Source organism: Drosophila eugracilis, unplaced genomic scaffold, assembly GCF_018153835.1.
Source record: "Drosophila eugracilis isolate 14026-0451.02 unplaced genomic scaffold, ASM1815383v1 contig_90, whole genome shotgun sequence".
Taxonomy (NCBI): Eukaryota; Metazoa; Arthropoda; class Insecta; order Diptera; family Drosophilidae; genus Drosophila; species Drosophila eugracilis.
This window is the reverse complement of record NW_024573812.1, coordinates 1239635-1267352: the sequence shown is the minus strand read 5'-3', so window position 1 is coordinate 1267352 and position 27718 is coordinate 1239635. Positions and strand designations below refer to the sequence as shown.

The window sequence follows — 27718 nt, the reverse complement described above, 5'->3', positions numbered from 1 at the left end:
AAAATTAGATTAGTTTTTCCTAAAACATACAGGTATTGAATAAAAATCTATACATTTTTTTAACATTTTCCTTAATTAATAACTTGAAGAGTTCAATTCAAAGTTGCCGCTCAACAAACAAAGGTTTCAGCACGGCAACACTGCCAGAAATACAGGCAAATATAAAATACTGGTCACAAGCTAGAATAATCCTCCAGCGAGAGAGGGAACAATCTACACCCAGTATTTTCAACAGAGAGCAGCAAAAGCCGGTTCCCACCAACAACTTCGAACAGCCGGCAGCGCTCAGTAATAAACAGACTTCGAACGCGTGCAGTTCGGTTCGATTCGATTATATAGATACATATAGATATCTCGCACCATTCTTTTTCGATCCGTTCCGTTTTGCCGAGTTTCCCCCGACCAACGAAATATATTCACCCACCAAAGCCGGTTCGGGATGCAATGGTTCTGCTGATGCCAAGGATGCAGCTGATGCAGGCTGGCTTTTGTATCTTTGGGATACAAATTAAGTTGATTTGTTGCGCTCGCGTTCTCTTGGGTAATTGAACCCAAGTTGGGTTCCTTGTGCCGCGGTCTTCGCCGAGCATTTCATTGCATTTTGTGTATCTAGATACCTTTGTCGGTATCCCCGTCGCTTGTCAATCTGGTCGCTGATAAAAAAGCAAACGCAACCACGAAACATAAACCCAACGTCAACAGAAAAATACAAGTAACAAACAGCAAGTGGCGTATCTGTCCCCGTGTTCGGTTCGGTTTGGTTCGTTCGGTGATAAATGCATTTCATGCGTTCCAACTATGTAAATAGCAATTTAATTTGAGTGTCCACAGTAAACATCAAAAAACCGCCCTGGACTCCAGTCATCACAACCCCGGGTGAATCCCCCCCCGCCATAACAGACTCAGTAAAAAACCCCTGAAAAGGGCAGTCGTCGTCTGTGGCATCCAAATATTGAATATTTACAAATGCGTTGAGTGCATTTTCGAGTGGCCGGCACTTACAGTGACTCTCCGTTGGATGTGCGAGTGTATTCATCGGATTGCCAGTACCATAAAACTCCGATTCTGATCCGATACGACGCGAGTGCTCAATATTCTTGTGCCGCTAATTGAGAGCAAAGGTGTTGAAGTGTTAAAAATATATATAAATATATATATATGCAAATGGCTGCCAGGATGATCTCAATGTACTGTCTGGTCGTGGCTTTGATGATGGGTAAGTGGACTACTATCGGATTAAATGGGTTAAGTGAATGGATTTTCCATATTTCCTCTGGGGAAGGGTGACCAAATTGTAACATCATGGAAGTCTTGCAAACAAATGCTTTTCATTTGCTTCAGGGGTTCGCAATTCGCTTTTATTTGCTTGTTTTGATGTCGGCATTGGGAAAATTGCTTTTGCAACTGGATCGCTGGCAACTTCAAAGGAATCACAACATTTGTATTACGTTGAATATTCGCCATTCCATCTTGAATGAGACCACCCATAATGTGGACTCTATTAACCTTAAGGCTCTGGCATTCACAGGCAACTACTCTTATTACCTTATACTTCGAGGGCTATTTTTTGTTAGGAAGAAGTAAAACCAAAAACCCAAAAGAGCCTTTGTCTCTGGCAATTGAATTTGAAAGGCAAGCGGCGTGCAAAATGACTCAATTAAAAGTCAGCCAGGAGCCACCAGGATGGCATAACTAATTTGGAATAGGAGAAGGTAAAACCAGCGGGAGAGGAAGCCATTTGGAAAATTATGAGACTCAGGACTTTGGGAGTTCAAAATGAAGTCGTTTGGGCAAATATCAACAGCCAGAAAAGAAAAGCAAATAGAGTAAGGAACACACACAAACGGGGGCTAAAACTAAGGATGACAGATGCTTCACATTTAAGAATACTTTTTAAGATAGAGTAGTCAATTTACAACTTAAATTTGAAAATATATATTCATTTACACTACTTCATACTTCAAACTACTTAGTCTATTTTGTTAATGCTTCAACAACCATTAGGATTTTTCTCAGTGCCTTCGCACACACTCTTGAAATGAAAAGGTCTTTCCTGGCAAGGATCAGGATAACCACTTGAAGTGAGACAAGCGACGCCGAAATTTCGGCTAATCAAATATAGTTTACAACAGGGATTACGAGTGGGATAAGGATCGGCCGAGGGAGTGGGGGGATCTCGGGTCTCAAGAGGGACACGATTATGCAAACGGAGGTCCTTAAATACGCATGTGTGTGTTTGTGTGCATGTGTGAGACAGGACAGAGCTGGAAACTGCTGACTGTTAAGTAGCACAAAGGCAAACAGCCGCTAACAAAAGCCAGCCAGCCGGCAGACACCGAAGGAGGTGGGGTGGAAAGGGGATTCGGATTCGCATATTTCAAAATCTGTGCAACGCTACAGAGGTCCATTATTTGTATGGCAAATAATGTGGCTGTCAGTGTGTGAGTGTGTGTGTGTATGAGTGTTTGTGCGAGTTCCTTTTGTGTGGCAGTCATAATTTGTTATTCAAGCATGCAAAATGCTGCATGCAACATGCCAGGCCAGGCCAGGAGAAGCAAAAGCAAAAGCATCGCACATCCCACATTAAGGGCAGCTGTGGCAACTACAAAACTCCCCTTCAACAACCTTTGCCACACCGTTCCGCCCCTTCTCTCTTCCGCCTGTCTGCGTCCTTCGCTAACCTTAAAGACCTCAAGTCGAAAGTCCTCCACAGAGCTCTCTCGCAAATTGCTTGAACTAGCCATGTATATATTTGCTTAGAAAACACGAAAATACAGGGAAAACTCTGCGACTACAGCTGGCTTATGAAGAATCCAATTTATTTAGCTTTGTTTTATGGGCAACTCTTTGATGTTTAAATTAAAGTGATCTAAATCTAAGAAGTTTGACTTTCGCACTGATTAAAGCGATGATATTGATATTTAGAGACTATTATCATACAAACTATTAAGATTTAAGGACTACATTCTATATGAAATTTGATTTGAGATATCAATAAAGGCATATGCCAGTTCATACAAAGTATAATAGTATTTTAATTATGTAAGAGTATTATTCATCACATCATTTTCTTTAAACTACAAAGAAAACGGTCACAAGAACTTTTTTTGCGGCTGAAAGAAAAAATCCCCGAGTAAACCTTCTGAATGATTAGCCCTGTTGTAACCTTTAAATTGAATTCCAGCTCCATCAAAGAATGCAGCCCATCTCTGGCTATTTTCACCCCTGAGAAAACCCTAGATCAAACGTTTGACGGGTAATTGTCAGACACATTTCCACTTTTCATTCAGTGCCTGTGTCTGTCTGTTGACTTGCAGTTTTCCGGCATCGCTTTTCCCAGACAAATACCACACATTCCAGAGTGACAGTTCAGTTCTAACTCCGCTTTTTCCCTGCCCACAATCACGAAAGCAAAACACCAACACAGATACAAAATCAAATCAAAACGCCACCCATGGGGCAAGTTCAAGTGGCTGCCACAGTGGGTTGCCTGATTATTACAACAATATTTCGCATTCATTGTGCTTAATCGACAAATGTTGCCGCACAATTTGTGGCAGTCAAAGTTGGATCTGGCATCCGTATCTGCGTGGCATCTGAATCTGAATTGGAATCAGAATCGGAATCGGAATCTCAAGATGCTGATGAGTAGGAGGCCGCAGCGGTTGGTACTCGTATTACTGCCTGCTGCTGACTTGCTGATTTCGGTTATTCGAGCCAAACAAACGAACTAATTATCACACACACAGACTGGGGTAGAGAGTAAGCGAGAGAAAGGCATAATACACTGAAAAAGATTTCTAGGATGGATCCTAAGGTTTTTCTAACTTAAGTACACGGTAGTACAACATGCAGAAACAGAACCAAACTGGTTATATCTTCTGGAAATCTTTTTTCTTTGCTTATAAATTTAAAGGTTTAACCCTTTGTCGGTATCCATTCCCTCTGCTCTTGGCTGTTTATTTTACTCTCAGTGTATATTTACAGACAGATTGAGATGGGCAGTTGGTCCCGAGACCGGGACTGCCCGCTGCTCCGTGGTTCTGTCGCTGATGTTTGCAGCATCAACACTTTTTCAGTTTGCTGCTCCAGCTCCTGCTCCGCCAGTGCTCCTCCGCTGCCCCGCCCCTTCATCATTTTGCACACCCCTCACGCATTTTCGTGTCCACATCAGCGCAATCAACGAACTGAGGAGCGGGACGCATATTTCTTTAATCGACGCCCAGTAACTGACTTTGTTCCCCCATTCCGAGAACACGTTTTTTCCGCACGGCAAATTAAATCGATTCAGGGGGGTGGCAGTGGATCGAGAAAGGGGCAGGGAAACCATCCCAGAGGATGGAGGGCATCTCTCTACCAGTGTGCCTGGGCCAACTGCCTTTTTGGTTGGGCTTTCGTTTTGCCTGTCTTGTATCATAACACGTCTGCCGGCGATGTGACTGGCATATGAAACCCATGAAACCCTCCTCCTTCATGAGAGCTGTAATGATGTTGTTGTTGGCCCGCTTATTGATTCCCTGTCGTGGTCTTGGTCTCTTGGTCTTGGCCAAAAGGAACACCAGTCGAACCGAAGCGAACCCCACAATCTGAGGTGTTGTCTCAAATTGCTCCAATTAGTGGCCAAATATAATGGTGGCCGTTTTGTAGTTCTTGTTCATGTTCCTTGCTCCTTGCTTCTTGGTTGCCTTCCTTACACATATAATCAAAAATAATTGCTTTTGAATTGCTTTTGGGTTTTCGAGTTGCGGCTTGGGATTAATCTGGCATTCACTTATTCACTTGACTTTTTAGCCTCCTATGGCGCCACTTGCGGTCTTATTTAAACACCTATAATGGGCCAAAGTCTTTCCCAATCGATTACTTTAATATCTTGCCAGCTCATTTGGTAATCGGCATTAAAATGCATTCACAGTTACCACACCTGACCATTGAATTGCATTTTAAATGCAGCAAATTGCATTTGCGGCTGTTGATTTAATATAATAACCGAATTGCATTCTCTCATAAAAAACGAGAAATACACAAATTAAATGAATAAAAACATATTTTCACTCTGAATATGGTTATTTTTTTTCCCCGTTTTTGTTTTTTTATGGCTGCCTTTTCTCCGGGCTTTTAATTATGTTGGCACAAAACTCTGAATACGTTTTTGTTTATTTCATTTTTCATACACATATTGTAATTTTGTTTGAGGACACGCAACTTTGGTCGGCAATCGAGTTGCGGATTTTTAATGCGGTTTTGGGATACTCTTTTTAGGGATTATTTCTTCTTCTGTTAATATTTTAGGTAATATTTTCAAAACATAGTTTGAATGGTGGTTAGTGGAATCTTTCTCTATATATATCTTTTAATTAATAAATCTTATAAATATTTTAATTTTAAAAAAGTTTAGGGCATTTAACTTTTCAAAGTACCTCTCATGTTTCCCTTTACCACCTTTTCAAGTATTTTGTTGCCGCCGTTTTTTGTTCCCTGTGCCCTTGCAAAGCGCTTAACAAAATTACATTTGCGTTAAACACTGTAATTTAAGCAGCTTAAGCGCATTTAATTTGTTTAAACCGCTTTAATTAAACCAAATTATGGTTGATGCACTTTTTTAGTTAATTATACGAAATTGTTCGATTTGGGATAATTGTGATGAGCTTAGGCTGGATAATTTACATTTTAAGGGCTATTTTAAAGCTGAAACTTTACTCTTTAATTAAGTTAATTTTTGCTAACTTTTTATCCTTTTCATGTTCCATTTACAGCTCTTGTTTTGGCCAGCTCATCGCGTTTTCTGCGTCTGCCACAAAGTCAGTCCGTAGTGGAGAACGAATCCGTGGACTTTGAATGCGAATCCACAGATTCGTACAGCAAACTGCAATACGACTGGTTGCATAATGGTAAGCCCTGATTTACATATCCCATGGACGTGCATTAAGCATTCGCGTTTCTTGCAAACCATTCCAGGTCATCGGATTGCGTATGACAAGCGTGTCTATCAAATCGGCTCCAATTTGCATATCGAGGCGGTGCAGCGAACAGAGGATGTTGGCAACTATGTTTGCATCGCGACAAATTTGGCCAGCGGCGCCAGGGAGGCGTCTCCGCCCGCCAAATTGAGCGTGATATGTGAGTAGTTATCCCCCATTCCCAATCATTCAATCCCCATCTCTCCCAGTCCCAGTCTCAGAACCACAATTGCAAGTAATAAGCAAATTGACTGATGGTTAAGGGCGACTGCAAATCTGACTTCGGTTGGGTAAATTAACAAAGCGAAATTGAATTGAAAGTCAACTATACAAAAAACACTGCGAGATATTTATTATTGAAATTTTAAGATATATATATTTTTAAAATGATTAGAATTGCAATCAGTAAAAAGTATAATGGATAAAAAATAATTTTTATAAATGAAACTTAGTTTCCTTTCCTCTGATAGTCTTTCATGTGCTCACAAAACTCCTCTAGTTTTCTCTGCGTGTAATTACTAGGCATAGGGTAAATTCATTTGATTAATGCAGCATTTAATAGCATTCCGTCAGTTCCCCTTCCCCAACCTCTTGTGGCCCACCCCACCCCTGCTTAGATCTGGGCAAACCACAAGACAACAAGAAAAGGTAAAGAGGCATAAAAACGCAACCGAAGCGGACGGAACGCAACACAACAAACCGATGAAAGATAAAAACCGAAAGTTTTGATGTACATGCGTCAGATCCCATGCTAGCCAAGTTCCATGCCCCACACCGCCCTTCGAAGACCCACCCAAGACCCCTTTACCTCTGTCCCTAAAACTACAGGAAGTGCAGTGCAGTGCACAGAATGCAGTCCATGCACCGGAGCGTAAAGAAGAAGACTCAAAGAAAGAAGACTCAGAAGAAACTCACAGAAAAGAATAGATTTCTAACTAATTTGGTTGGAGAATTTAAACTCTCTTGCAAAAGGGAAGTCATTTCAATTTTAAGATTTTAATATTTTATATAATTTTAAAATCAATCAACCATTAATTTTTTTATATCATTATTTCCAAAAAAAATCTTTAAAGTTAAAGATCACAAACTTCTCTCAGTGCATCGATGATTCCCTTCAAGTAGCAAGTGCAGTTGCAGTTCTTGGCCTCGTGTTGAGGCAGCGGCGTCACGTGATTGATGTTCATTTAGTTGCATTTGCCTTTAAGCAGAAAAATGCATAAATTTAACAAACAACTCCGCTGTGCCTCCCCAATCCCCCTTCTCAGCTCCCCTACCCGTTCATATAAACAAAACGCCGGTTTTTATGCACAATCTGGAGTGCATGTGTTTGGGGGTTCTCCTCCTATATAGGAGATATATATGTATCTGGCCGATGCTATCTGCATCTGCATCTACAACTACATTTGTATCTGTAGCTGAGCTGTCAGCGCGGCCACGGCATCCGAGTACTGATCAAAGCCACCCAACAGCAACGGCATCTTCCCTCGTCGGCTATTTATACAACAGCCTCATCTCAAGTGTTTTTAGCTAATTAATTAACTAATTAATTTGTAGTTTCGGGAGTTGATTTTAATTGCCACAGCTTGCTCCCCTCCACAAACAGCTGCTGTTGAAAAGCGTGGAGAGCTTATGCGATGGGGGGGAAGGGGATGCATCTTGGCGCCAGCTGAAGCTAAGTGGGTTATGTGATTACAACCCCCTGCCCAGCTTGCATCAATCTCATAATTCTTGAGCAGCAGACAAAAACTATTAAAATATGCATGAAGCCAAGGATGTGGTGATGGTGATGGTGTCGTTGCTCCTTGGTTTGGGTTCTTAAACGATTTTATTCCTTAGCCGTCGCCATTGTCTCCTGCTTGCATTGTCTTAGCCGGGATTTTCTTGTCTCCATTTTCCATTTTCCTCGGAAATAAGTGTTCAATTAAGCGCGAGAAAAGTGACATTTTTGCTTGCAACATTTAACAAATTTGCGATGGAGAATAAATGGCAGACAAACAGTGGAAAGGAAAGCGAGACTGTAATGTCCTTAAAGAGAAAGAAAATAAATATAATTTCAGAAATTTATGCTTAGGTGGAGGATAGATGGAACAGATATAGGGGGATACGGATAGAACAGGATTAATAACTATAAGAAAAAGTAAATAAAAATATTATAAATATAGAGATTTTGGAAGAAATTCCCAATGAATTTTCTTAATTAAAAAGAGATTCGCTCGAATAAATATTAACACAAAAACAAATATTAAAGATGCTTGCAATCTCAACGGCCAAGTCAAACGAATCCCTTTAGAAAGATCATAAAAACGGGAAGACAAATGCTGACAGTGCCTGGCAACTAACCGATGACTACAAAGAATTAAGCAGACAGCGAAGAAATTAAACAGACAGCAGCGCAGTGGCAATAAAACCAGGACCCAGAATCGAGTCATGGCCAAAACAAGGAAGAAAGCAACCGCGTCAGACCAAAACCAGACGACTGGCTCCAGTGTGTGTGTGTGTGTGAGGTTGAGGAGTCGGCGAAGGGGGAAGGACAAACATTCCAAACATTTGCTCAGCGAAAGGGGTTGTTGGACTCTCAGGACTTGGGAACTCAGAACTGAGGACTCAGGATATACAGACCTAACCATTGAACAGCTGAGCGTTGCTGGTGGCTAAAAGCAGAGGGAAATGTGTTTGTATGCTGAAATGTACGAGGGAAATGAAATGCAACATTAACACGAAACATAAACATAAAATGAGAAATGGCAGCAGCAGCAGCAGCAGCAACAATGGCAACCGAACCGAGCCAGCAAAGTCATAAAAACCAAACAAAATGCAAAGACACACCAAGGACGTGGAGTTCTGAACGGGGATTCGGGGGTATGGGGTTTTTGGCCAAAAGGGGATGTCAGGACGAAAAGCAACCCTCAAATCGACCACCCACCCGGGGCACCCCCATCATCACATATATAGACTTTTGCTGCTGTTGTATCTGTGCTCTAGACACAAGTTCAAGTTGACTGCAGTTGGCAAGTTGGATTTTTATTTTACGAAGCGGTACGGTACGGGGATGGAACGGGATTCCTGGGCATAGGCAAGCGGGAGGGCGCGCGGGGGAAACCGGATAATTTTCATTTTGTGAATGCCGGAAAAACGCATAAAATTTTACGAGCCGAGCTCGGAGAACATTAAAGGGGACGACGACAGGCAGTCAGACAGACAGACCGAAAAACAGAAAAACAGACACGAGCTTGGTAACAGAGAATGTAGCCAACTTTTTGGCGCGCTATCCTTGCCCTTTACACAGAAAAGAAAATTCAGTATTTTATTTTAAATTATTAGATGATAGAGAAAATATTATTGTCCTATTTAAAAGTCTCCTAAAATTTTCAATAAAATATATTTTCTAAAATTAATATTAAAATGTAAAGATAGATCTACCACCCACTATTATTTTCTCTGTACTTCCCTCGACCACTCTTTTTCTAACTCTAGGATTTTTATTATTTTCCTTTTTGGCATTTATTTTACTTTTAGCTTTTCTGTGCTGTTACACGAGTTGATCATTAGCAACTTTTGGGGAAAGCATTACCGACAGGGGCGTAGTTCAGGGAATTCCCCATGAAAACGGGGTTTTGTGCCCTGACCCGAGGTTAAAGGTCACAGTAGCTTAAGACCCCCTTTCCGTAAGCCACTGGAAAGACCAGAGAGCGCAGACAATGTGCGATAATCGAATGTTTAACGTTTTAATTTGAAAAGCGTTTGGGGTAGCTGAGACAACGTCGGGCCAACTTTAATTAAAGATTCGATGATAACCCATCGGATGTCCCATGGTCAGTCGTTGCAATAAATTTTTCCATAAATGGCTGGCCACTGAGAAAATGGTTTTGGGGCGAAAAAAAAATCGAAAATTCATTGATACTGAAATACATTGATGAAAGGCACTCATCGATTTGTATCTGAAGCAAACGATCTGGGAAATAGTTCATTTGTTGAGTGATTATCTGCAAACAATTTTGATACAAAAGCCCCTTTGCATCTGCGCCAATTTGTGAAATGGGTCAATAACTTGTAAGCCGCTTAGTGCACCACACACACCCATCCAGTCAATTGAAGTGAAATGGAGTGGTCAGCTGGACAGCTGGAGAGCTGGAAACAGACAGAAGGGCTGCATAAGTCCATTAACGTTTACAATTACTGCCGGCCACTTCAGAAATGCACCCAGCCACTTCTATGGGCTCCCATTTCACCCATCTTTCGGTGGACATGGGCCACTTGGCTTTATGACAGCGCTGAAAACATTTCCACTCGAACTCAAATCGTCACAACTCTACGCAGGCCGAAAATAATCTATTTTTGATTATCAATTAATTATATTTTCATAAAAGTGAGCGATAAAAGAAAAAACGAAGTGCAGCAGTGCAGCTCGAAAAGAGTTATCTTATCGTCGTTCTGGGAGAACTGGGCTCATAGTTGACGAAATAAGACTCAGTCGGCACACTTATTCCGCCATTGGGGTCTTATGTTTTTTCTAGTTAGAAGAGTAGAAGGGGGAAGGGTATTGGGTATATTTAAGAACCAAGCGATAACAACGATCTGCTCAGCAACTCCCCCGGGCAACTGTCAATTCCGATATCTATAATTCTGCCCGCCTTTCGACATTTACTTCCACTTTGTTTACCCAAGGCGTCTCTCTATTTTTTTTATGGGTCCCAACTCACACCATCGCAACGGCATTCCGGCAATTGTTTACAGCGATTGTGGTTTATGCTTCAGCCAGCGAAAAGTTTAACAAATTTATTTTGTTTCGGAGTCGTGTGTTGGTTTACTTCGTTTTATTTTCCACGTTCCCAGTTCCTATGGTCCTATGTTTACCTCGTCTTGCACGTTCAACGTGTGAATGACGGCCGCCTTCCGACCCTGCCTGTAACTCTAAAGGTCTAGGCACTCCCACTCCCACGCCCACAGGTACATGTATATGTATAGACCATAGGTGTCAAAAGATCTGCAGCCTCTGACGATGCATATACATCAGCCTAATGAGACGCTCGTTAATTAGCGAGACGCGGCTAGCTCGTAATTTGAGTTACAGTTAGGCCACGTTTCTTCTTACCTGCCTGCTGGTAGTTAGCGCAGATGGTCTTTAGAAGGTGTAGTTCCTAAGATCACTGTGCAGGAATCTCAGCATCAGAAAAGATAGAGATTTATGTGAGGTAGCACGAAGAACCCTCCCAAACTCTGTAATTTAAGGTACTCTTTTATGGCCTTTTGTCTTGCTACCGGAAGCAAAACCAGTTAACCCATAAATTATATCATTAACATTATTCTGCAAAGTATGTAACTACCTTTCATTTTAACAAAAACTCAAGAAGTTGAAAGCTTGAAAAATTAAGCTAAGGAAGCCATACATTCATATATATCCCTGACACGCCTTTGTACCTTTTGATTTTAAGTCTTCGACCCATTTATAGGTAAATTCGAGAATCCATTAACAAGATTTCCTCACCTCTGCCATAGATTGCCTAAGCCATCAGTTACTTTCGTGTTTACCATTAGATTTGTAAGCTATGCCCAGCCAATATGCCCATCTTGAATAGGCTGCACACTTTACCTGCCTAGGCTGCTGCTCAGTTCCCCTAGATGTTTGGCCATCCATTAGATACTTTCGCTCGTCGGTTGTCTAAGTGCCAATTAGTTCACTCTACTGTCATTTTAGTCGTAACATATACCAAAAGTTTGTGCCACAGGCCACAGCCGAACGTATCCATCGGTACATAGTCATCGTCAAGCTGACGGACGTGCCCCAAGAAGAGCAAATACACAAACACATTTCAAACTTTTGACACTTCCCCACATCAGAGACGAAGGCGAAGACGATGGCTATGGCGAAGACATGGCTCTCTGTTTATTGAGTTGTTGCTGTCCGGGTTCTGTTTTTCCGACGTTGGCTGCCACCAAATAAGTGTCTACAAATATTTAGAGGCATTTTTTGTTCACTGACTCCGCGGAGACGCAAACAAAACTCGGTGCCCAAACAAGATTTATGTGCATATGTAAATTTTGTCTAACGCGGCCAGCAAACCGCAGCCCAGCAGACCTGGCAAACATTCAGATAGGCAAAGAGGAAAAATATCCATAAAACATACATCAACCATTTGCCTAGTCCGCTCCTTCGAGCCGTAGATAAAAAATGTTTTATGAAAATTATGGCACCATCTCTAAAGGCTTTCTATACTATATATCTACATAAAAATAAAACCAAACCAAAGCAAATAAGAAATGTGAAAAAGAAAACAATTTGAATAAATTATTTCAGTGGGGGAGATTCCAAATTAGAAGTTTAAGGCGAAACATCGCAAGGCATCCGACAATTATCACTCGAGATACAAAAGTATCTCATTCACATCGACACAATGGTCTGCAGATTCACGATTGCAGCTACAAGATATGATGGAAGTCCCGTGAAAGAAAAGCTGCAGGGTGAAAAATGCTTTTCAGTATTTATAAGCTTGATATAAAAATATTACAATTAAGGAATTCTTAAGTGTTTAGTTTTTTAAATATCAAGATGTATTTAAGCCTTTTTAAAATATTTCTCATCTACTTAAAAATATTTAGCATCCAAAAACAAATACATTTTTCTGCTGTGCAACGATTGTGTATGCTAGCGTGTCTGCAACATGACCGGCCACGCCCCTTGCGCCTTCGGCTGCCACTAAAACATAAATTAAACCCTATGCCATAGAACAGAGTTTAGAGAGCAGCGCACATTCTTCTTTTGCACTGCAGTTTTTTTTTTCTCATTTCCCCTTACTTTTTTATGCGCTTTTCTTTTCCGCCACAAAAACTCTTTTCTCATGCGGCAATTGTTGGCAAGTACCGTTCCATTCCGTTCCGTCTGGCCAAGAAGTGGATGCAGCCGGAGGCCAGGAAAATCGAGGGGCATGTGAGCATTTACATATGGGCAGCGAATAGGTGGGGTGGTGGGAGCGTGCGGTGGGTTCTTCCCCTGACTGACAGTTCAATTTATGCTTCCTCGGCACCTTAAATGGGCTGCCAGGCTTCGCCGATAAAGACAAAGATTGCAGCGTCGTGTTCGGCGCTGAACTGACGATAAAATGCACTTAATGCCCCGCGAAATACCCTCGTACTCCGGGGCGTCCAGAGAAGCGGAAAGCAGAAAATCAGAAATCAGAAGAAAAACGAAGTGCAGCGAATTCGCAGAGCCAAGAAAACGCATTAAGGCTAAATGTATCTTCCGGATATATTATGCATATTTATGGAATGCCAGCCTATTCGGTTTCACCGCGTCTGATCAATAACTTGAAGGGGCGTCTCCCTGGCATCGAGAGTCCCGCTGCTTCGAACTGCTGCAGCAACCCTCGGCCTGCGTCTTGCATTAATTCAATTAGTTTATAGCCCACACTCGTTTTACAGCCTTAATCTCCGCATCTGCTCCCTCTTCTACACAGTGAGAAAATATCTGCAAGATTGGTTTTATATTTAATGCCAAAAATTTACATTTTTTAAAATTTTAATGTTAATTAATAAATCTGTTTAACATTTTAATTACTAGACCTCTCGAATCAAAACTTTGGAAAATATTAAAAGAACAAATCTGTTTCTTAAGAAATTATTAAAGTGTCGTTGCAATAACAACAATCTTCCCCATTTCTCTCTCCAGATCTCGAATCGGCCAGTGTGCAGCTGCTGGGAAGCAATCGAAATGAGCTGCTGCTTAAGTGCCACGTGGAGGGCGCCTCCGGGGATGTGGAACCACTGGAAATCGAATGGTATCGCAACAGCGAGAAGTTGAGCACCTGGAAGAATGTCCAGCTGGATCAGCATCGTCTGATAATCCGACAGCCAGGAACCTCTGACGACGGTCTATACCGCTGTACCGCCTCCAATGCCGCGGGTCGGGTGATGAGCAAACAGGGATACGTCTATCAGTCGAATGTGAAATGCCTGCCCAGATTTCCGAGGCGGAAGAACCAAAAGATGATGGATTCATGGGATAAGCAGACATTCCTGTGTCGCGGCAAGCGAGGAGGATCCGGTGGCTTGGAGGCTTTGCCTGCAGCTCCAGAAAATCTGCGCATTGTTCAGGGACCTATTGGCCAAGTGGTCATCAAGGAGGGTGAACCTACAGCTTTGACCTGCCTCTATGAACTCCCTATCGAGCTACAGAACCAACGAATCCAACTCCGCTGGCGCAAGGATGGCAAACTTCTGCGTCAAGTGGAACTTGGAGGTTCGGTGCCCATACCAGGGCACTCTTCTGATTCCGGCAAGGATGCTCTGCTTAGGGAAGATGGTCGACTAGTGATTCACAAACAGAATGGTACACTGAGCTTTGCCAGCATTATTGCCAGCGATGCGGGTCAGTACCAATGTCAGTTGCAACTGGAGGGTCATGCCCCGGTTAACTCAGCTCCCGGCATCCTGGAAGTCATCGAACAGCTGAAATTTGTGCCACAGCCAACGTCCAAGAATCTGGAGCTGGATGCAGTCATTGCCAAGGTGCATTGTAAGGCACAGGGAACACCAACGCCTCAGGTGCAATGGATGAGGGTGAGTAATTAAGATGGTTTTTTTAATATTAAATATTCGTAGCATACTTTTAAGCACCTGAACTGGAGATTACAAGCCTTTGCAGGTTTTTTTGCTCTGAACTCTAAATAAACTCCTAACAAAACAAGTCAAAACCAAGTATCAATCCCACCTTAGACCAAACAAAAAAGGCGATTAACATCCGTTTATTCAGTTATTGCCAAGGTACTTCGGTCTTCATTTTGACAGCTCTCAAATGGGAATGTTAGACACTGGGGCGCCGCATTTGAACCCACTCCATTGCAGTGATGGCCACATGTCACTGACAAATTGAAAAACGCGACATGCGCCGCTGGGCAAACTTTTCCTTCCAAACAAACCGTTTCATATGCAAAACTCTATTGAGTCTATCTGGCCTAAGCACCCTTCTTCTGTCCCTCGGAAAACCCGCTCCGTAGTGCCAGTCATTGAGCGTTTTGTGTTGCCAGCTGTTTGCCAGGGCCAACCAATTTCGGCAAACTGTTTGTCTATTTGGAAACGGACAAAATACAAAAAAAAAAAGAAAAAAGCATAGAGGATCGATCGAACCCTTTCAAAAGAAGTTTTTCATTTGGGCCGAAAAACAAACCTGACTCAAACCTGTTCAAAGTGTTGTGTGCCCTTTTTTGGTTGCTTTTCTGAATATTTGATGAAAACGCACGGCACACGTTGGCAAATTGGTCGGTAATGGTCAGCTGTCTGTTTCTATTTCACACAGACACCGTGCAAAAAAATATTACTTTTAACTTGATATTAACAGATTGGAATTGCATTTGCATTTTTCTTTGATATTCAAATTCTGAAATTTGTAAATGCCAAAGAAATCATAAGTGGTTGATGAGTGGTTTTTCCAAAATATACCCTTTCATATTGAAAACCCTCTTAAAAAGTCATTATCTTTTTTTCCCTGTGCAGGATGGTGCAAATACCTCGCTGCCCGACCAGGTAGAAGTAGATGCCAATGGAACCCTCATATTCAGAAACGTTAACTCGGAACATCGTGGAAACTACACCTGTCTGGCCAGTAACACCCAAGGACAGATTAACGCCACTGTGGCTATAAATGTGGTGGTCACTCCCAAGTTCAGTGTGCCTCCAGTGGGACCCATTGAGACCACAGAACAGGGCACTGTGGTGATGCATTGCCAGGCGATTGGAGATCCTAAGCCAACGATTCAGTGGGACAAGGATCTAAAGTATCTGAGTGAGAACAATACGGATCGGGAGAGATTTAGGTTCCTGGAGAATGGTACTCTGGAGATAAGAAATGTCCAAGTGGAGGATGAGGGTAGCTATGGTTGCACGATTGGAAACAGCGCGGGACTGAAGCGAGAAGATGTCCAGTTGGTGGTGAAGACGACTGGCGATGGTTTTGCTCCAGAGGAATCTGGAGGTGATGGCTTCCTGGTCACTCGAGCTGTACTGATCACCATGACGGTAGCCTTGGCTTATATAGTTCTAGTGGTGGGGCTAATGTTGTGGTGTCGCTATCGTCGTCAAGCCAGGAAAGCCCGCTTGAACGAGCTGAGCACCAAGGAAGCTGGCGGAGATCAGCCGGATGCAGCTGGTAATGGCAAGGGTTCTGAACAGGAACCCTGCTTGTCCAAGCAGCATAATGGTCACAGCAAATCAAGGTCCAAGTCCAGTGGAGATGCCCAAAAGTCCGATGACACCGCCTGCAGCCAGCAGTCAAGGGCCTCCAAAAAATCCGCACACATTTACGAGCAATTAGCTTTACCAAGATCCGGACTCAGTGAACTCATCCAAATTGGACGTGGCGAGTTTGGGGATGTGTTTGTGGGTAAACTGAAGGCCACCCTGGTGACCTCACCCTCTGACAAAGATACGGACACGGAAAAACAGCACAGTAATAGCGAAAATGGAAGTGGAGGCAGCGGCAGTGGTAGCACCACACTGAGTACTCTCAACGAGAAACGGCGCTCCAAGACCTCTATGGATGACATCGAGGAAATCAAGGAGGAAGAGCAGGAGCAGCAGGATCAAACTGGTCTGGAGCAGTTAGTATTGGTAAAAGCCCTGAACAAAGTTAAGGATGAGCAAGCCTGCCAGGAATTCCGGCGACAACTTGATCTATTGCGCGGCATTTCGCACAAAGGAGTAGTACGTCTATTTGGCCTGTGTCGTGAAAAGGATCCGCACTACATGGTAATCGAGTACACTGATTGGGGTGATCTCAAACAGTTCCTGCTGGCTACCGCCGGAAAAGTAAACACTGCCACCGCAGGAAGCTCCTCGCCGCCGCCACTGACCACCAGTCAAGTTCTGGCTGTGGCCTATCAAATCGCCCGAGGAATGGACGCCATCTACAGAGCTCGGTTCACCCATAGGTGAGTTGTTTAAAATAGTGCTGCTAGTTATATTTACGACCTGAAATGACATAATCATATCGTATTAATCATATTAATCATGTGTTATTTATTTTCCTACTCCACAGAGATCTTGCCACTCGTAACTGCGTGATTTCTAGTGAGTTTATAGTGAAGGTCTCCTATCCAGCTCTCTGCAAGGACAAGTACAGCCGCGAGTACCACAAACACCGCAATACGCTGCTTCCGATTCGCTGGTTGGCACCCGAGTGCATCCAGGAGGACGAATACACCACCAAGAGCGACATCTTTGCCTATGGAGTAGTGGTGTGGGAGCTCTTTAACCAGGCCACGAAGCTTCCCCACGAGGAGTTGACCAACGAGCAGGTGGTGCAACGGTCGCAGGCAGGATCCTTGGAGTGGTCGGTGGCTGAGGCGACTCCCGATAGCCTCCGGGAGATTCTGGTAAGCATCCACTTATCGTAGGCTAAGGTTATTTTACAAATATTCTAATAGGCTTCTGTTTCTCTTTTAAAAACGAAATGAATATTAATTTTCTTAACAATTTTCTCTTTTTATTTCTAGCTGTCCTGTTGGGTGTCCAATCCCAAGGAGCGACCCTCGTTCAGCCAACTGGGAGCTGCTCTGAGCAAGGCCATGCAGAGTGCCGAGAAGTGAGGCCAGACTGATGGAGCAAATGCCAAAAAGTAATTCGTAGTATTGTCTGTAGTGTCTGGCCGAGTAATTTGTCCGCTCAGAAACCTAGTCTTAAGTTCGAAGGATGTCTGCGCCTGTTCAACATGCGTACTTAATGGCTACATTTTAACAGTAACTGTACAAATACACGATATATATACACACTATATATATATATTTGAATGGGGATATCTTTGAGAATAGTATTGCGTGGTGCTGCATATATATACAGTATATACTCCTATGTATGCAGCTAAAATGTACATAAAAACTGCCACAAATATGCATTTAAACCAGTTGAAGCATTTCTAGGATTAGAAACATTTTTAACCTTCATCAGCATTTTATGTAATCCACTTCTAAGCTAAATTAGTTCTTAAATTATAAGCATATGCATCACACAAAAACAACGAGCGATTTCAATGTTTCTTAAACATTGCAAGACTAAGCCAAATTTTAAGTTTAGCATTGAGTAAAATAAACAACACACACCCACATATTTTATCACAAAGCCTAGTTATATACTTATATGCATAAGGAGAACCAGCCGAAACAAATTTATGACTAGCCATTTAAGCTTTGATGCATGTTTACAAAACATTTAAATAAACCCGAATAAATAAATTTAACCAAAAAGCAAAAATTCAAAGTCTTGGCTTTATTTCCGAATAAAAAAGCGAAAGCCAAACCCTCGATGGGCTACTATTTTTTACGTTTTTTTCTTATAGGCTTTTCATTTGGCATGGCAAATTTGTTTGAGGGTCCTTTGGGCCCAGCCCAAACGGACTTCGGCTCATTCACACTTCACTTGATTTGAAAAATGAGCGCCTATTGAATGTCGGATTGGGCCGTCTTGCCTCCACGTCTTTTCCCAAAACGATTGACAAACAAACATGGCAATAAACCGTAAAGTTGGCTCGGCTTATTGGGGCTTAAAGTCTCCTCGCTTCCCCGGGATTTGGTTCCACCGGAAGTTCCAGAGCCTACTACGTAGGCAGCCGAAAAAGTTTCCTCGTGCGAAAACTTTGGCCAGGACCAAATCGAAGCTATATTTGCATTTGAATCAGCAGCAAAAACAACACCGTTACACAATGAGTTGCCATTTTGCTAGGCTAGTGGATAGGCTGCTTAGCTTTTCCTGGCACGTACAAATATCTGCCTGTCATGAATATCAAATGCCTACGAAAAAAGGTTGATTGAACAGTTGGAAGCAGGAAGTGTGGCATGAAAAAAAGAAGGAAAGAGTATAAAGGATGTGTCGGTTAAAGGAATAAAGAAGATTTGATACTCTTTTGATGGCTGCTCTTATATCATGTACCTAAAAGGGAAATTAGTTACAACCAAATAAGGTTACTTCCCTGATAACCACTCTTTAAAATTGAAAATCCCTCTTTGATAGCAGATAAAAGCATTAGCGAACAGGATAAAAGCCACATCTGCACTTTGTTTGTACAACTCAAAGGCTCAACTGCATTTGCAATTGCTGAAATTTGCCTAAAAATGAAATGTACGACTCGGCGCGCACATGGCGTATGCGGAATATTTGCAATGTTTGTAATGGAACGACAGCTGGGCAACAAAAGACTAAGCTCGACAGAAGAGAGAGAAACATAAAAATGCCATTTCATATGGCTTTCAATTTATTAATATTTTATACGGGCCACTGGCAGAAAGGGAATAAATAGAGAGCGAAAAAAGGCACAAATGGCTTTGGCAATTCAGGCGTAAAATGTGCATTACTCATACGCCGCATGGGCCAACGGTGGAATGACCTAGGCCACTTTGTTATGCCTTTTACCTGGGCGCACGCATAAATTGCACATTACACATTACGCATACGCACCGTTGGCCAATGCCTGACATACTCACACACCAATAAATTACACATTAAATTTTTTGGTCTACTGTTTACATCTACGCATACAGGCCCACTGGCAAAGCTATCAAGTGACTCCGAAAGCCAGCAGCAGATTGATGGTGCAACTCGCTACCGAGCTGCCTTCTCATTATGGAGTCCCCGAAAAACATATTTTCACATTCATCACAGGGCAAAAGTTTTCGCAGCCGCGAAAGTGGGAAAAAGGGAAACTTCCTGGCTTCCTGGCATCCTGGCTTCGTGGCACATAATTGAAGCACATCGCAGACTCGTTTATAACGCAGTCATCTCCATGGCAATCCTATGGACCTGCGTGTGTTGCAGATTTTTATGGATTCTCCCTCTTGCTTTTTTATGGCATTTTCATTTGCAAAATTTCTGCACAATTAGTGAGAGGGAAACTTTGAATTGTGTTTTTGGGGCATGCTGAATGTGAGACAACTCAAAGGAACACAACCTCCCTTACTTGAATAATTCAAGCTGACACAAAAATAGACCATAACTTTAATTAGTCTTGGCTTCAGAATCTGGTAATTATTCCAAAGTTTTATAAAAACAAAGGATGGTCTTATTGATTTGCTTGAGTACAAACTCCTTTACCCAAAGGTACATGAATATGTCAAACCGTGATGCACCGCTATCACTTAAATGCTAAAATTAGCCTTCATTAACCTACTTTCAAAGGGTATATCACCATAGGATTCAAGTGCCTCTAAATGGTTATGCTGATGGCAAAAAACTGGGACTGTAAATAAATAAAATTCAGAAACTAGAGAAAAAAACTGTTTTTGCGCTTGAAACTAATTGGTTAACAAAATATACAGGTTGCTAAAACTTAATCCTACAATATATCATATAAATCTAGCAAATAATACGAAAAAGGTCATTGGGATGTGGCCGAAGTAATTAGGGATAAACGAGGGTAAGTCCTCCTGCCAAAAGTGATTTGCTCGTGTCAATCTGTGAGTTGGGAGCCCTTAAAGTCGGGCCAACACTTTGCTTTATTTGGACAAACTGTAGCGGAACAAAGACGACATTGAAACAACGCCCATCCACCTACTAAAACCACCCAACCACCTGAAGGGGTGTCTAAAAGGGGTGGAACATGCATTAAACAAACAGCTGAGCCTTTTGTGTTGACTCATTAACGCACAAGCCAGAGGATGGGTGGCAAAGGGAAAAGTTGGTGGGAAAGTAAGAGAGACAGAGCCAGCGAAACGACAGAAATGAAACATCAGGCTGGAGCTTCCCTCCTTCCTCTCAGTGTAATAAATACCCCAAAGTCATAAAAAGCAAGAAGCAACAAAAACAAAGCCAAAGGACGAGTAGAGATGACAGTGAAATTTTATATCCTTGAAGACGTGAATGGATTTATTTCTTTGGCCAATTTTGTTTAACAATCTTTTGGTTTTAAGTTAATACTTTCGTGTATCCTAAAAGAACCTTAAAATGTACCCCTCAAGTAAATATTATTCTATTTAGAATTTTACAATAGAATCTAAAAAGTATCCAAAATCGTAAAATTCTTCCTTATATTTAGCTTTTTTTCCGATGAACTGTCAATCGTCTGAACTTTCATCTCTAGGCCAAACAAAGTGCCACCCCTTGGCCACGTCTGGCAGGCGACACGACACTCGACTTGGCTGGAACGGCATACGGGTATACGGATACGGGGGACAGACCCGGAGTTACAGCCGGATCCGTAGTCGTGAGTGGGCTGGCTTGTTGTGGAGTAACAATTTTCATTTTCAACGCCAAGCGTAGGGCGCAAAAAACGCATAAAATTTTACGAGCGCAGCTAAGCAAGAAGGGAAAGTAGGGAGAAAATGTGGGGAAAACCAGAAGAAGAACCTAGGCAAGGGACAAGGGCAAACGGACTCCCTTGTGTGGCAACGATTCCCTCGGCAAAAGTTTAGCTTTCGTGTTGGCCATAAAATGCCTGACAGGGCTTAGGAATGCAGTTGATTTTGGAATGGAATGGAGTTTGGCGAGAGTCTTACGCCTCAATGGAGTCGGAATCAGCAGTCCATTGGGGGATTTTGCGGCTGATGCTTTAGTTCTCAGCAAAAGGGTTAGCTGGGTTAGCTGGGTGTGCTCAGGTGATGTTCTCCATCGCTTATTGAGTCGCTTTGCGTTAAGTTTTGGAATCTCCTTTTTATGGCCATAACGGTTAAGCGGCATTACCTACGACTCCTCTTGTCTTTTTTTTTGTTGGCCCAAAACGAGATTGCAGCATTGTGAGAATTAGCGGTAAATGAGCCAGGTTAGTGGGCTGAGACATGGCAAAATCTGGAAATGAGGAGTTGAGTTTGGAGAGATAGAGGCGGAAAACAACAAGGAAAACTGAAGACAAACTTTTCTTTTCCACGGGGCATTTAAGTTCAATGAGGTTGGTGAGGGGTTTAGATACATATATTAAACAGGTAATGGGACGTTGGGTAACTGCAAACTGTGAAATGGAAAATGTGATGGTCTTTGGGTTGAGGAAGGAAATCTCTTAAATAAGTAAAGATAATCCTCAACAAAATGCTGTTATAAGTTTGTCATAAATAAAGTCAAGGTCATTTCTGTTTTTAGACGGAAAGAAGCTTCATTAGATCTGTGAGACCTATCCCCAATTTTCGATTAGATTAAGCCCGATTAAGTCCTTTAGTAAGTCATTTCTTAAGAAAAACCAAAAAGAAATTCATGACCAACCTTTTATGTGTTATGATGTCCTTAGTGCCTTATTCATATTGTTTGATTTGCCGCAAATCCTTTTTCACAGTCTAACGCCCCAAACATATTTGGCCTGAACATTTAACTGGCTTTTGCCCTTTAGTCCTGAGCAAATATGCTGCAGAGAGAGAGAGTGGAAAACTTTAACTACACACACCCACAGACAAACGGAAAGTCGGAGAAAGTCTAGCAGAAGGGCAAACAAAAGTAACTGAAAAATTTAGCGCTATGTCAACACATTCCAACAGGCAGCCAGAGGAAAGTCCTTATGCCAAGCTATCCAACCATTTCTTCTCCTTTTTTTAGAGAAACGAGCAGCCATCCTAACAAAAGGACAATGCAACTCAAGTGTTCAACCCAAAAAAAGAAAAGCCAGCAAGGAAGCTCACATGTGCTCAAAGAAATACCAAGTGCTTGTACTGCTCAATGGGCCAAGGGGAGATTTTAATAAGTAGCCTTAACTTGTAGTCATACTCCCCTTCTGTCCCCTTAAATAGATGAAGGACTTTCCCAAACTATTTTCCCCGCTGAGCGGAAAGTTTTCATGTACGTTCGCCACCGCATACAAATTATTTTGGCCAAAAACTTCTAGACCGACTGGAAAGTATTTTAAAAACTTTCACAAACCCCACTCCATTTGTCGGCGATTGTCTTGTGTGAGCTGAGCAAGCTGCTGGATAAATTAAGACACAACCAGGACCACAAATCATTGAATTGAACCGCAGTGCGACAGGATTTCTAGGGGGTAGTGTGTAGCATGAGGGGGTGGCACCCGCGGGCTCAGCTGCCTTTGCCATTCAATCCCATCCATCGATTGGCCCCTAAAGGCGACACATGTGGCAGGCATCCTCCGAAGTTCCTATCTCAACTTCCTTATTTATCCCCTAGTCCTTTCCGCTTCTTTTTTTTCAATATTTTTGGTAATATAATTTCTCGGAATTTTTCTTTCTGCGGCTGCTGCTGCTCGTCCTGAATTTTAATAAACTTGTAAGGGAAGGCCAAGGATGAGTTCAAGGAGAGCCAAAAGGGTTGACACAACCCGCACGAACTTTGGCCGGCAGAAAAGTTGTCGCTTAGCAAATTTTATCAATAATAAAAATGCGGCGACTCCTCATTCCACAGTTTTTCCCTCAATTTTCCAGTGCCGAATTCCTGCCAAGTTATCTTGTCAAGCATTTTTATAGTCTGCTCCCGTCTTGGTTTGCTTTTCGTATTTACTTGGCAATTACTTCGAGTCCGGATTTAATTGAATGCAAAGTAGAAACTGCAACCAAAAACATTTCACTTCTGCGGAGAAGATTGAATGTACATGTACACTGTGAGAAATACTATGCAATTTCTTAAAATATTTGACATTTATTAGAAACTTTTTGCAAAAAAATTCATTGGATTTACAAGAGAAAAAATAAATAGGATCATTGATTCATAAGAAACTTTTATTTTAGTTGCAGAAATTGATTCCAGATCTTTAAAACATATTTCTTTCAGCACTTTTGTCGAGACGCTCTCGTGGGCGAGTGTTGCACCAAACCACAGAGGAGGCAGAAATGTGAAGGAGGAGCTGAAACTGGGATCCGGAGCAGCCTTCACTCATGCTACAAAAACAGAACGCTGCATCTGAGATGGCAACTGAGGAGCAACCAAGGAGTAGGGATTGTGTGTGAATGTGTATGGCTGGGTGTTGGCTTCTATGTCTGTCTGTCAGTCTGTCTGTCGCCCATTTTCAAGTTGCATAATTTTGTTTTCCTTTCACAGCGAGCTAGCTCATTTCTCGCGTCCTCCACAGTCAACCATACAACCTATGCAAGTCATACAGCCCATCCAGCACCACCCACTCCCCACCCCCCTATTTGGTGTGCACATTCTTGGCTGCATTCATACTTTTTCACACCCTTTAGGATTATTTCGTGCATGGCATCTGCGGGGATGGCAACTCGAGAGGCTGTGCTCCTGCTCCCAGCTTCCAGGAGAAAACTCGCAAGCCCAGAAGGAGCAGCAGGAGCAGCAGCTCCTGTTGCCATTTGGCCTGAATGGAACTCGTTTCTGTTCTCATTTCCCCCATTCAGTGTGCTGTGCACCTGCTTTTTTTTAAAGCAATTTAAATTAACAGCAATGACGATGACGACCAAGTCCTGCCGGGAGGAACATTGAGTGAATGTGACTCCGCGCAGTGTGTGTGTGTGTGTGTGAGTGTTTGTTTATGCCCCACGGCCTCCAAGGGGTTGGGCTGTGTTTGGGGGGATGTGTGCGTTCCCGACATGCAATTGGAATGCAATTTGTTATGGGAAGTTAAGTCTCCACTTGTCAGTTAAGTTTACGCTTGGCTGTTTGCCCGTTGTCGTCGTCCTCGCAGGTTGCCATGCAGTTATGGCTCCGGATCATGGCACTTGGCCTCCTCCTGTTCCTCCTGCTCCCCCATGCTCCACCTCCTGCTCATACTCCATTCTTTCACTCCCTGTCTGCGCTTGTCCTTGTTGGGCAGTTAAAAAATAATTAAACTCTTTAAATATTTAAATTAATTTGTGCTGTGCCATGCAGTTGTGCACAAGAAAAATAAACCGAAATTCCTCACTTAATTGGCAGGGACAGTGCTGCTGTTGCTGACGGGGCGAATGAGTGATATTTGGCAGTGGGCAGGAGGTAATTCAAGGATTCTCCTCTATATATATATTCCTACTAATCTAGCACTAGAGGTCTGCACTCGAAGAAAGTATAGAGTGATATAACTCTTACATAATCCGTTAAGTTTGCACTTTATTTATTAGGTTACACAGCCAAATTAATTAAATAAATTTGAAAAAAAAAATGCTTTGGATATTATGTAATTTTATTATCGTTTATCAGAATGGTAATAAACTGCCTAGTAAAATAGGTAATCCGGAATTATCAATACACAAACAGAGCCTTATCAGTTATCATTTTAGTATGGCCATTTTTTATGTTTATGTCTTTATAATATAATTTATATTTTTGAGAATTTTAAACACTTTTCTAACACACTTTTTTAAATATTTAGATCAACACTTTTTACGCTAATATTGTTTTAATAGAGATAATTTTTGTATAATTTAATTTATAAACTTGATAGAACAAAAATCAAATTAATATGTTGATCAGGTGATATCCATATCTAACAATAATTTTTTATAATTTTCTAAGTTAACTACTAAAAAAAAACTGCAAAGCATCATTAACTGTTAGATTCTTCAAATTGAAAAAAGCATAATTATCAAAAAGCTCGAACATCACGAGCTTTGCTAAATAAAAGCTGAGATCGTTTAAAAAAAATGATGAAATTCATTCAGTCATCGAATTCCCCAAAGAGAGCCAAAAAGCTCTTGTGAAAATCCAAAAAGCACTCGAAAAAAGCTATATGCATCGATTTACACCATCAAATCAGTAGGTAGTGCTCAACCGCTTGACTGACGATATCTGCCCTCGGTTACAATTGATTAGCTTTGTTTTCGATAAGAACTGGTATATATTTGGGTACCGGTCAGCCCTGAAAATCAGTTCTTATTAGACTATCAGCTCGCAAGTGCTACAACCTACCCCAACACTACTAATCATGGCTTGCCTTGAAATCTGCCTGGCTCTCTTGGGTCTCGCTCTGTTCATCTACTACTGGTCCATTGGCACCTTCAAGACCTTTGAGAACCGGCAACTACCGTACGAAAAACCCTGGCCATTCTTTGGAAATGTGGCCGCCTCGGCGCTACAACGAATCTCACTGCACAAACAACTCACCGAATTTTACCTGCGCACGCGTCACCAGTAAGTCATTTCTTTTATATATATTTCTATAACGAGTTCTATAAGCTTTTATTTTTTATTCTCGTTGTACAGCAAAGTGGTGGGCTTCTTTAATCTCCGCAAGCCTATAGTCCAGATCAACGATCCCGAACTGATCAAGAAGATCTGCGTTAAAGACTTTGACCACTTTCCCAATCACCAGCTGATGATTACCACCAATGAACGACTGCTTAACGACATGATCAATGTGATGAAGGATCAGCGTTGGAAGCGTATGAGGAACACATTGACTCCAGTGTTCACGGCTGCTAAGATGCGCAACATGTTCACCCTGATGAATGACAGTTTCTCTGAATGCATGCAGCACCTGAACAAATTATCACGTAATTCCTCCGCCGGCAAAGACTTTGAAGTGGACATGAAGTTATTGTTCAACAAGCTCTCCAGTGATATAATCGCCACTACGGCTTTTGGCCTGAAGGTGAACTCATTTGAGAACCCAGAAAACGAATTCTATTCGGTTGGCCAGTCACTGATCTTTTCCACAGCCTTCCAGTTCTTTAAGTTTACACTTTCTGCCCTGGCGCCTAAGCTTTTTACAGTAAGTCCCTAAGGAAGACCCCTAAAGAAACATAGTTAATTTTGGTATTTTACTAGTTCTTCAACATGAAAGTCTTCGATGGCAAGAAAGTAGATTACTTTGTTAGCCTGGTGGTGGATGCCATGAAGCTGCGCGAGGAACAGGGCATCACACGTCCCGACATGATCCAATTGATGATGGAGGCCAAGAAGGAGAGTCAGGATAATTGGACGGATGACGAGATTGTGGCCCAGTGCTTCATCTTCTTCTTTGCTGCCTTCGACAACAATTCCAATCTGATCTGCATTACGGCTTATGAACTACTGAATAATCCAGAAATCCAAGAACGTTTGTACCAGGAGATCAAGGAAACGGAAGAGGCTCTGAATGGTGGTTCCCTGACCTATGATACTGTACAAAAGATGACCTATATGGACATGGTGATCTGTGAGACACTGAGAAAGTGGACCCTCTCTCCCTCCATAGATCGCGTTTGCTCCAAGGCTTACACGTTGACTGATGGAGATGGTAACAAACTTTTTGACTTCAAAAAGGGTGACTTGGTTACCATTCCCATTGCTGGTTTGCATGGCGATGATCGCTACTTCCCCGAACCCAGGAAATACGATCCAGAACGTTTTAATGAAGAACGAAAAACTGAAATCGTGCCATTTACCTATATACCATTTGGTGCTGGACCTCGAAGCTGCATTGGTAAGAATATCTCTTAGATTACACTTTGAAATATATATAATATATATATTTAATTTCCTTTACAGCCAATCGTTTTGCCCAGATGCAGGTGAAGGGCATGCTTTACCACTTAATGCTGAACTTCAAGATTGAGGCTTCACCCCGGACCATTAAAGATATGTGGGAGGAGGCTCGTAGCTTCAGCCTGACCCCCAGATCTGGATTCTATATGCAATTGGTGCCACGCCAATAACCGATTTTGTAACCGAAAAGACTGAATGTGTGATGATGCTTTTATATACTCCGCACGAATATGACAAACGAATATCAGTATTATTTTGTTATACGTGTACGGTTAACACGAATGGAAACAATAAATATAATATAGGAAGTAGGATTTACACAAAATTCATAGGTTTTCTCTTACTGTACAAAAACCAGAAAAACAAGAGACGACTAACAAACTAAGTAAACACCACCAAAACAATGTCCAGAATCATCCAAACGCAGAGCACGCAACTTTTGACTACTGGCGCCAGTTTGGGAG

General features: G+C 42.1%; 2 protein-coding genes across 2 annotated transcripts; both read left to right on the top strand.

Annotated features, from left to right (window-relative positions):
* The first annotated feature begins 302 nt into the window (after positions 1-302).
* On the top strand, positions 303-18186 carry LOC108106748 (tyrosine-protein kinase-like otk). Its single transcript, XM_017213987.1, has 7 exons — positions 303-1216; positions 5754-5888; positions 5956-6117; positions 13621-14510; positions 15444-16876; positions 16984-17320; positions 17441-18186. Exons 1-7 carry the CDS (start codon positions 1159-1161, stop codon positions 17531-17533), a joined length of 3108 nt encoding a protein of 1035 aa, XP_017069476.1. The 5' UTR covers positions 303-1158; the 3' UTR covers positions 17534-18186.
* A 7378-nt stretch (positions 18187-25564) lies between these two features.
* On the top strand, positions 25565-27648 carry LOC108106252 (cytochrome P450 9b2-like). Its single transcript, XM_017213217.1, has 4 exons — positions 25565-25919; positions 25992-26499; positions 26556-27192; positions 27258-27648. Exons 1-4 carry the CDS (start codon positions 25714-25716, stop codon positions 27422-27424), a joined length of 1518 nt encoding a protein of 505 aa, XP_017068706.1. The 5' UTR covers positions 25565-25713; the 3' UTR covers positions 27425-27648.
* Positions 27649-27718: the final 70 nt, after the last annotated feature.